The sequence below is a fragment of the Vicia villosa genome, linkage group LG1, assembly GCF_029867415.1.
Source record: "Vicia villosa cultivar HV-30 ecotype Madison, WI linkage group LG1, Vvil1.0, whole genome shotgun sequence".
Lineage (NCBI taxonomy): Eukaryota > Viridiplantae > Streptophyta > Magnoliopsida > Fabales > Fabaceae > Vicia > Vicia villosa.
The window spans coordinates 41,117,814-41,129,264 of record NC_081180.1 but is presented as its reverse complement, the minus strand read 5'-3'; the positions used below and the strand labels follow the sequence as shown (position 1 = coordinate 41,129,264).

The 11,451-nt window shown below is 34.1% G+C and overlaps 2 protein-coding genes across 2 annotated transcripts; one reads left to right on the top strand and one right to left on the bottom strand.

The window, feature by feature from the left end:
- The first annotated feature begins 5,297 nt into the window (after positions 1-5,297).
- LOC131635211 (pentatricopeptide repeat-containing protein At3g47530) lies at positions 5,298-8,237 on the top strand. Its single transcript, XM_058905814.1, has one exon. The coding sequence runs from the start codon at positions 5,653-5,655 to the stop codon at positions 7,564-7,566; it is 1,914 nt and encodes a 637-aa protein (XP_058761797.1). The 5' UTR covers positions 5,298-5,652; the 3' UTR covers positions 7,567-8,237.
- A 408-nt stretch (positions 8,238-8,645) lies between these two features.
- Positions 8,646-10,729, bottom strand: LOC131635218 (malate dehydrogenase, chloroplastic). Its single transcript, XM_058905825.1, has 2 exons — positions 10,458-10,729; positions 8,646-10,175 (listed from the first exon to the last, which is right to left on the bottom strand). Exon 2 carries the CDS (start codon positions 10,165-10,167, stop codon positions 8,935-8,937), a length of 1,233 nt encoding a protein of 410 aa, XP_058761808.1. The 5' UTR covers positions 10,168-10,175; positions 10,458-10,729; the 3' UTR covers positions 8,646-8,934.
- Between the last annotated feature and the right edge of the window lie 722 nt (positions 10,730-11,451).

Sequence of the window (11,451 nt, the reverse complement as noted above, 5' to 3'; positions counted from 1 at the left end):
TTACGTAAAAATATCATTAAGCATTTTCTTAGCCATCTCATACTCCATGAGATCTCTAACATTCAGAATATAGAACTATCCTAAAAAGTGATGTCATTCTTCTCTGCCTCATTAAGCTTATCATGATAAAAGCTTATAATGAGAAATGTTCGCTCATCCTTATACACTCTCTCATCCTAATTCGTATTGAATCAGAGAATGTGAGAAATGTAGAAGATGGTCATCGCATAAAGATTTCTGGTATGGCTAAGGTCTCCGGTGATCAAAAGAGGTATCTGCAAGGTTAGAACTCACATGCTTAAGTCAATGTTTAAGATATGTTAAATTATGCTTTTAGTCACGTTTATACAAGGGTGACAATTAGAATTATCTTTGGTTGATCCAGCATGAAAAACGGAAAAGCATTGATTGTGATCTACGGTGGAGATGAACATCGAAGACACACTCCTATGCAAAGCTCCATAATGAATAACTTTCATTGGATTGGACCGTCTTATTGAATAGGGTCTTATTTGGCCTTTGCTAAACTAGAAAAATATTTTTATATTAATTAAAGATGTGAATTTAATTTCTTATAAATTTTAGTAAAATTGTTATTTCAAAATATATATTATATTGGAAAACGAGTGATACACTCACAATGAAAAATATTTTTATATTGTCAATCATTCACTACTGTGTATCTAATTAAACCATTATTTTATTAAAAAGAAAATTTAATGACATGGCAGAGTCATAACTTTTTATTAGATGACAATGTAAAATTATTTTACACTCTCAGTGCACTATCTTTTAACAATTATTTCATTAATTAACAAGTGTTTTTATGTCACGACTTATCTAAACTCGTTTTTTTTACTAGTAGCAAGTTTCTTGTTTTATCTAAACAAAATTAACTGTTTGTTTTTCTTAAGAGAGAGTATACTCTGCAGAATCTAGCTTGTAAAACTTACTCTTAGATATGATTGAGGGCATGTGTATACATGCATAGCCACTAAGACAAAACAAGAAATAAAAGTGGCTCCTCTCCTTGGCTTCAAAAGGTAAAATTGATGATTACAAATTTGCCTAAACATCACATTAGTAGACCTAATCATGCATGACGCATCAATAGTCACTAGACAGATCAAATTCCACGCGATCAATTGAGTAAGAACTTTGAAACTAGTTTTTTTTTTTTTTTTTTCTGTTTCGCTATTGATGATGATGATTGAATAAGGTTGGATAGAAAAAAAGTGAGAAACTCATCAGGAAAAAACGACCAGTTAATTTTCTCGAAATTATCATTGATCTTGTAACTCTCAGAAAAACACGTCAAACATTTAAAACGCATTTACGCATTGAATCCGGCACTTACATTCTCCGAGTAATTGTCTCCTTTAGTTACAATTATAACAATTATTTATTCACTCTTATTATCATCATCTTCTTCTTCATACTCCACTTCATAAATATTACGGCCATTTTTTCATCTCCAACAGCACAGAAGAATCAACTCAGTATAAGAATCGGAATATTTCGTTTCAAACTCACTTTAATTATGCTCACAGTGGAGAGGAGACTATGCCACTTATGGGTTGCATTTATGTTGTTATGAAACAACTTGTTACTAGAAAATAGTAGTGGACTATCATTTTCCAATGAATTTGCCGAAGAACGAATATCACATACACGATATCTATATAGATTTTGTTTCTCTCATGGAGTTTGATATTGCCTTGTCGGCCCTTTATATGAATCTCTCTCCATTAAACTAATTAACTAAACATCAAACTAGCAAATTCAAGGTTATATTACTAGGAGCTACCCCTTCAGTCCCAAGTTATGAAACACTTTGGAAAAAAAATTGTCTTATATATGTCACTTTAAAATTCCAATGCAACATTTATACAATTTTTTCTAATATACTCCCCTCCGTCCGATAACGAGTGACTCATTTGAAATAATATGACGTTTTAAAATGAGTAGTCCATTTCAATTTCCAATATGTTTTTTTTTCAATTTTACCCTCTAATTAATAAAAAATTCACCATTCTCAATATATGATAAGGATACTCTAGTAAAAACAAAATTTTCTCTCTTACTTTTTTTACATTTTTTTTAATTTGTGTGAAATGGTGTACTGAGTCACTCATTGTGGGACGGAGGGAGTATCTTCTATCATTTATTATTTTTTCTTTTCATACTCTTTTAATTTTATTTTTCAATGTGATTATTAAAGGATATTTTTGTAAAGTTATATATCATTTCACTTTGTATTTCTTAATTTTATGACTTATGCAAAACATATTATTTATGACGGAGGTAGTATTATGCTATTTTTTATTTTTCTATTTTTTTATGATAAGTATCTATGTGAGAGTCGCAAAGAAACATGCTCGTTTCGTTTAGGTCTACATTTCAAAAGCCGGAAAAAATGAGATGGAACAAATTTTGTTGAGGATGCAGACTTAAAACTTTACCCTGCTCAAAAAAAATGAGTGCAAGGTGAGCCCGTGAACATTACAACTTTTAAATCTAAAAATTACAAATTTTCGTGTTAATCATGTCCGCGCATACAAAAGCCCGCAAAAAAACATATTAAAGGGTGCCGTCTAAAACCTTAATCCATCTATAAAAATGTACGGATAAAACAGACATATTCGACGGTCCAAAATATTTTGTCACCCCTATATTTACCGTTTCTACAGTGAATACTATTTTTCCAAATAAAATAATAATATTTATAAAAAAATATTTTTATTTTTAAAATTATTTTTATAACACAAATATAACATTTGTCATTAACCAATTTTATTATTGCATTAACTACAAATATACATGTTATTAACCACATATTTATCTTATAATTCATTAACCAAGTTTTCTACTTCATTAACTTATAAATTAGTTAACATTAACTAAATTCTGACCTTAAAATATGAAACGTAATAATCAATATTTACACTCTCTATTAACCAAGTTTTGATATTAAATTATGAAATATATGAAATATAACAAATAAAATTGGTTAATAAAGTGTGAAAACTGGTTATTATATTTCATATTTTAATGTCAAAACTTAGTTAATGTTATGTACATAATTTATTGGTTAATGAAGTAACAAATTTGGTTAGTGAATTATAAATAAAATATGTGGTTAATAACACATATTTTTTTTGTTAATGCAATAATAAAATTGGTTAATGATAATTTTTTTTATTTTGTATTATAAAAAAAATTTTAAAAAAAATTTTTTTATAAATATAATTATTATTATTATATTTAAAACGTTGTTCACCGTATTTATAAGGTAAATAGTGTTTGGTGTAAGTATTTGATGTAAAAAAATAATGTATGAATAACATTATTTTATTTGGGCGTTATTAAATAAAGAGTTAAAAGGTAGTGCACTGACAGTGTAAAATAGTTTTACACTGTCATCCAATAGGGAGTCATGAATGTGCCATGTCATTAAAGTTTTTTTTAAATAAAAGAATGTTTTAATTAGATACATGATGGTGATTGGTTGACAGTGTAAAAATATTTTATACTGTCAGTGCATGACCCATTTTCTCTTAAATAAATGGTGTTTTTTAAATAAAAAATAATAATAATTTAATTAGTATGTAAATATTTTTAGAAAAATTAAAGCCTTAGAAAAAAGAGAGTGTAGAAATAAATTTATAAAGAGTAGGAAGATAGTGGGTTAGAAACATTCATAATTTTTAATATTAATTTATGAAATTAATTATTTTATATTATTACATTTCAAGAATCTTCATCAAACAACAAGTAAGTTTCATCACACATCAGTTTTCAAATCTCATTAAACAACAAAAACCAAACTTTGGATAGAATTTATAAGTTGTTTTTGCACTCTTTTGAGTTAATGTAAAATAATTTAGAATTTGAATTTTAGGTTAGAAAATTGGAAAATTGTAAGTGTTTTCTAGTTTAGAACTACGGTAGAACGTTTTAGTTAAGTTGTTTTGACGATCAATGTTTTTTTGTAGATCCTTAGACCCTCCAAGCCGCTATTGATGCTGACTGAGTTGTAGGAATTTTCGGAGATGCGTCTCTAAAATTTTTCAACGTGTACATAAAAATCGAAGATGCATCTCCGAAATAAGTTTTTCTGCAATACTTTCTTTATTTGAACTGGAGTCATTATGTGACTTTTGTTTTGTTCTTTTACAGGAGTTATGGTTGACTGACAATCCAGGTTGAGGCACGACAGGGTTGCACAACATGCTTTGGTTCGAAGGAAAAAGAGTCAAGCATCCCAGACTCCTTGTATCTCTGGACAGGTTGTGGCGGATGCGACGTCAGGTTCTAGGGTTCATGTCTCTCCTTCTTCGTCCTCCCGCAGCAAGAGAGGTTCTCTTGCTCATGCCTTCCCACCTCCATCTTCAACGCCGTTACTACTCAATGATTCTTATTTTTTCTGGCCTGGATCCTACATCACTTTCTACGCATCTCCGGTTGGTCACTTAGTCCTGCTTATATTGAGGATTAGCCATGTGCTTTTGAATTCGACCCACTTAGAAGGAACTAGGAGACAAAGTCGTTCAGGGTGTATATTGACTGCTTGGTCTTTAATGATATACATTTCCATCCTTACGCCAGTCACTATTTGACGATTCCATTTGATGACATTATCTTATACTCAGAATGGTTGGCTTGCGAATCGTGTAAGATGGCTCCTCATCTGCCTGAGCGCGTCATACGTCAGTTTGGCTACATGCAGTACATTCTCAGGCATCCTATTGTGACTACTCCTCCCCTGGTGAAACACATGGATATGGATGTCATGTTTGATGATTATGAGAATCATATGGTACTAGATGAGGCACGGAGTACCATAGCACCGAACGACTGGAGCTACGTGGACGGTTACATATGATAGTTCTTCCAGGTGTCTCATCCATATTTAGTACAAGATGCTCTAGAACACCCACCTAGGACAGCTCATCGGGAGATTCTAGAGGAGAAGGAGGAAGAGGAGGAGGAGGAGGAGGAGGAGGAGGAGGAGGAGGAGGAGGCTAGGATAGATCATGCTCATCATGTCTTGCCTAGATGTCGTCATATTGTTATTGTAATCGAATATGAGAATCATTGAAAAATAAGTTGTAGAACCGTTTATATATATTTCAAAAATGAATCTCCGAAACATTTATGGACGTGCATCTCCGGAATAAACTTATGTTCACAAAAATTTGATGTGTTATATAGGATGCTATAAGATATTCTCAAATTTTATAATATTCACCCATAGCCAATCACAAAATCATATACGTTTCTTTCTTTCCTCTCATTTTCTTTTTCAAATCAAACATAGCATAAAAACTACCTTGACCGGAAGACCACACCAACCCAACCGTCTCCGATTCGATAAGAAAGAAGCCTGTCTCCGATTTGATATGAAATGAAAGAATACTGTTGATGATGTAATATGGTTTCATATTTCATTCATGCATTGAAATAACGAGTTGCACCTCGTTAGAAGAAAGCTATTTCAATATTTTCAAAGATAATATTTCCAAACTCTGTTTTCCACACCAGAGTCCAATTCTGAGATAAAAATGTAATCCATAGAGACAGAGTCCAATTTATTTATATTTATCACTATAATCATTCATAAACCTCAGAGCTTGTTGTGTCATACACCCAATGGCACCAGTTTGGTCCTCATGCTCAAACCGTTTTGTTATCGCAGCAACCAAACTCCAATCCCACACCAGTTTCACCACCGCCATTGCCATTCATCTCTATCACTACAGTACCGTTCCTCAACCATATCAACCAAACCCACAAAATACTCCACCCATTTCAATTTCTTCCCTAAACTACAAAGAATCGATAATTTCAGCCATAAAATCTATTTCCCATAAGACCCATTTGCTTCAAATCCATGCTCACATTCTCACCACAACTCTCATTCAAGACCCTGCAGTTTCTCATCACTTCTTATGCCGCGTATCTCTCTCGGGCCCATTACAAAACCCTGACTATTCTCGCCTTTTCTTTGAGCAAATCAGTTACCCTTTTGTTTCCCACTACAACACCATGATCAGAGCTTATTCCTTGAGCGACTCACCTCAAAAGTCTCTTTTTTTATACCGTGATATGAGGAGAAGAGGCATTGCTGCTAACCCTTTAACGTCTTCCTTTGTTATTAAGTCATGTATCAGGTTTTTGTATCTTCTTGGAGGGGTTCAGGTTCATTGTAACATTATCAAAGACGGGCATCAATCAGATAGCCTTTTGCTCACTGCTCTCATGGATTTGTATTCACAATGTCAGAAATATGATGATGCGTGTAAGGTGTTTGATGAAATGTGTCTGAGAGATACTGTTGCTTGGAATGTGATGATCTCTTGTTGTATTCGAAATAATCGGACCCGGGATGCTTTGAGCTTGTTTGATGTTATGCAGAGTGAAAAGTATAAATGTGAGCCTGATGATGTAACTTGTTTGCTTCTTCTTCAAGCGTGTGCTCGTTTGAATGCCTTGGAATTTGGTGAACGAATTCATAATTATATTATGGAACATGGCTATGGAGGTGCTATGAATTTATCTAATTCTCTCATATCAATGTATTCGCGGTGTGGTTGTGTAGACAAGTCTTATGAGGTGTTTATGGGAATGAAGAATAGAAGTGTTGTTTCATGGAGTGCAATGATATCTGGTTTGGCAGTGAATGGATATGGGAGAGAAGCTATTGAAGCATTTGAAGAGATGCAGAGAAATGGCGTTCAACCCGATGATCATACATTCACGGGTGTCCTTTCTGCTTGCAGTCATTCTGGATTGTTAGACGAGGGGGTGTCGTTTTTTGACCGAATGATCTCAGAGTTTAGGATAACACCAGCCATCCACCATTATGGCTGCATGGTTGATCTCATGGGTCGTGCTGGCTTACTTGATAAGGCCTACCAGCTTATCACATCGATGGAGGCAAAGCCAGATTCCACGGTGTGGAGGACCTTGCTCGGGGCATGCAGAATTCATGGTCATGTTACACTTGGTGAACGAGTAATTGAGCATTTGATTGAATTGAGAGCTCAAGAAGCTGGAGATTATGTTTTGCTTCTGAATCTTTATTCTTCAGCTGAACAATGGGAAAAGGTTGCAGAAGTTAGAAAACTAATGAGACAAAATTCAATCCAAACCACACCTGGTTGTTGCACAATTGAACTTAATGGAGTTGTTCATGAGTTTGTTGTGGATGACATTTCACATTCAAGAAAGGTTGAAATTTATAACACACTGGATGAGATTAATAAACAGCTGAGGATAGCTGGTTATGTTGTTGAACTTTCATCTGAACTGCATAAGATGGATGACAAAGGAAAAGGGTATGCACTCTCTTATCACAGTGAAAAACTGGCAATTGCATTCGGTGTTCTTGTCACTCCACCAGGCACAGCATTGAGAGTGGCCTCTAATCTCCGAATTTGTGTTGATTGCCACAATTTTCTGAAACTTTTTTCTGCAGTTTACAACCGTGATGTAATTCTCAGAGACCATAAGCGGTTTCACCACTTCCGGCGAGGGCATTGCTCCTGCAGTGACTACTGGTAGATATATGAAGAGTTGGTAAAATGATTTTGAAGAGCCACAAAATGGGTGAAGGCTAGCTCGCCATTGACTTTATTCATCTTTTATTTCAAAGCACCTTGATGCAGCTAGCCCGTGACTGAGGGCCATGATAAGTCAAGTAACTTTGTTCGATCGGGCTGTGCATGATATTGAACAACTGCCAAACAACATAGGCCAAAATGAGGGACATGAAAAGGGTCACCAATATCTATATGATGCATAGGAGAAATTTGGTTGTGGCATTCTTTGAGAAATTTTATTTATACCGAAGAAGATCTATTTTTGGGTTAGTACACTAATATTGAGCAAGTGGCATTTGATAAAAGACAGGGAGGGTTTGTTCCTCATCTGCATGTTTGGTTTATATCAATTTCTCTTAATGATATTTAATTTTTGTGGAGTTCGTATATGACTTCATATAACAATGCCAATTGACATGTTGTGCACTTGATTTATAGAAGAGCAGCATAAATGATATTTTGACACAATGTAGACAATGGTCTAAATTAATTTTCACAATAAATTAGATCATTAATTCATTTTAAATATTTTGGTCAATATATTTGGTGTATGATATAACAAACCGTTCCGACTCATTTATCATCTATTGAATTTGATTACTAACACAACCAACAACCAATAAACCAACAATATCACCCAATTTGCTCATTAAATAAAACAGCATGTATTAAACATAATAATATTCTGTCATCGATTCTAATCTTTTTTTTTTTGTAACTTGCGAAATTTCTAACAACAGTGGGTAAACTAATCCAGATTTTGTATCACATTTACTCCTTTCTCCCTCTGTTTTTCTCCTTTAAAAGTGTAAGAGAAACAATATTCTAATATATAAAAATTTAGTACCATCACTAGAGTCAACAAATAAAAATCAATATATGCAGACCCTATCACTAACAGAAGTTATTAAATCAGGGAATGTGTGTCGTTACTGCTGATGCAACTTCTACTGTTTTTGAATTTGCTCCAGATTACAAACAAAACAAAGAGAGAATGCTTAGATGTAAAAGATTAAACCACAAACTGGTCTAATGGCCATATTATTCAAAATGCAAAGTTTATATTTTTCTTATTCTAGTAGTACATTATAGTAACAATCTACTGATATTTCTGATCAAAACTAAAGCTCAAAATAGAGAACAGAAATGGAAGCCCCCACCTGTTCTACTAACAAGTCTGGAAGCAGAATTGATACAACAGAAAATTCAAGTCCTAAATTCTGGAAGCAGAAAATGATTCTACAATAAATCGGCCATCTAAGCTCTCTAAGTAGTATTCATCCTCTCAAAAGGACGCAAGATTATTGCATAAATGCGTTCGCAAAATAAGTTAAGCAGCGACAGTTTGCTTTTGAGCAAAAGCAACCCCCTTCTCGATACTGGCCTTAAGTTCTGGCTTGAGTGCTTCCAAAGCCTTCTGCTCATACTCACTCAATCCTTGGAGATCAGTTGGAATTAAAGCTTCAACTCCTTTCCTGCCAATCTTCACCCTTGAAGCAAAAAAGGGAAGGTCAGTCAAATCTGACTGTACATATGAGCATTCATACACATCAGCATCTCCGTCAAGCGCACGAAGGGACGATTCAACAAATCTAGCTGCCGCATAAGCCATTGACAAAGTTGCAGACCCTGCACCAGCTTTTGCCTCAACAACTTCAGTTCCAGCATTTTGAATCCTGACAGTCAGCTCCTCAATTTCCTCATCAGTGAAACTCGCCGAGGGTTTTGTCTTTGACAATAGAGGAAGAATGGTAATCCCAGCATGGCCTCCAACAACAGGAACATCTACATCAATCAGCCTCAGGTTCTTCTTCTGAGCCACAAAAGTGTTTGCCCTCACAACATCAAGTGTGCTAACACCAAAGAGCTTTTTAGGATCATAGACACCTTTTTGTTTCAGAATTTCAGCAGCAATAGGCACAGTAGAATTCACCGGATTACTGATAATATGAATAAAAGCCCCAGGAGCATTATCTGCAACAGCGGAGACCAAGTCTCTGACTATACCAGCATTGATATTGAAAAGATCATCACGAGTCATGCCGGGTTTCCTAGGAACACCAGCAGGTATAACAACAACATCCACACCTTTCAAACAGTTCGCTAACTCAGCAGCTCCAGTGAAATCCACAACTTTTGAAGGAGTGTTGCAGTGACTAATATCAGCCGCAACACCCTTAACATTTGCAATATCATAGAGATGCAGGTCAGAAACCAAAGGCGACATCTTGATGAGAAGTGCCAGCGGCTGACCAATCCCTCCCGCAGCACCAAGAACCGCTACTTTGTAGGATGCCTGTGGCTGCAAGTTGTGGTTGAGGCTTCGGTTTTCTTGTACAGCTTTGGGAGCAAAAGTTGCACGAAGCGCAGCACAAGTTTCATTGCCGAAGAAAGATGATTCAGACTCACATCTGAGAGATGATGGCATAGCCTTGAGGCCAGAGAAGCTTCTGAAATTAACATGGGAATTGAGTTTCAAACCAAAAGGGTTTGATTGAGGAAGTGACCTCCCTGTTTGGGCGGTTCCAATAGAAAAAGTAGCTGCTGATGCTGCCGCTGCCATCTCAACCTCTGAATACACAAAAATACATCAAGTCCCATTCCGTTAACACACAAACCAGAAAAAAAAAAACTACATGTAGGGTTATTCATCACAAAATATACTAATAAAACTACATACAGAAGCAGGGAAAGGTGAATCTAAGGGTGTAAAGATTATCATAGTTTGTGAGCATAAATTATAAGGAAAACAAGAAATATAATTGGATTATGGTTAAGAGAACATGTTAAAGAAAGAGCAGATCTGGAACTTAAGAAAAGAGATCTGAAAAAGAGAGAGAAGAAGAAACGTACCTGGAATGGAAATGGTAATGGGAATTGGGAGGAGAAGTTGAGGGAGAGAGAGATTTAAATGGGAAAATGGGTTTGAAATCTCCGCCTAATGGTCGAAGACGAATGGTAATGGTAGTGGTGATACTGATACGTGCTGTCGAATGCTAATATATGTTAATATATAGTACTCCCCACCTACCTAACCAGAGTAGCCAAAGGTAAAGTAAGTGAATCACCGTCACTAAGCAAGAGAGCCAAACAAAACTGAATATATCAAAGAATCTACTCCTAAGTCACATCTCAACCGTTCGATTAGTTCCCATTACGTTACTTATTTTACCTTTTTTGTTATAGAAAACCTCAACTGCTTTAAAGTGAATCAGATGACATGCAAACTTACTTATAGCTATAGGTTCCGTTTGGCAAACACAATTGCCTTGCTGCCAATGGCTTATGACTTTTAGCTTTTGTTTCGTAAAAATAATTGATAAATTATTTTTTTAAATGAATTTATATTTGATAGTTTTTATGTTAATTGATTACTAGTATTTATACTCGGTTTAAAATTTTTCTAATTAAAAAATGAAAAAAGAAGTCATGCAATGACAATGTAAAATAGTCAACAAATCACAATCATGCATTCAATTACATCTCACTTTTATTTTAATTTTTTTTAAAGATATGGCATTTTGTTAATTTTTTATTGGTTGAATGTGTAAAATAACTTTACACTGACAGTATATGAATAATATTCTCTTAAAAAATTATATCTTGAAATTACTTGTAATTTACGAATAAAATTATATTAACATTATAATATACTATAATATGTCTTTTTTATTAGTAGAATGCATAAATTATTGTTATCAACAATAAATTATTTTGTTTATAAAAATATTTGTATTTCTTCAAACTATAATTTGTTTAATTATAAAACAATTTCTTTTAATTTCTAAATTATAATGTTAATTTAAAAAAAATAAAATGTGTTATATTTTGTAGGTTAAAACAAAAT

Excerpts from the sequence above, each read along its gene's own strand:
- LOC131635218 (XM_058905825.1), bottom strand. The coding sequence starts at position 10,167 with ATGGCAGCGGCAGCATCAGCAGCTACTTTTTCTATTGGAACCGCCCAA.
- LOC131635211 (XM_058905814.1), top strand. The coding sequence starts at position 5,653 with ATGGCACCAGTTTGGTCCTCATGCTCAAACCGTTTTGTTATCGCAGCA.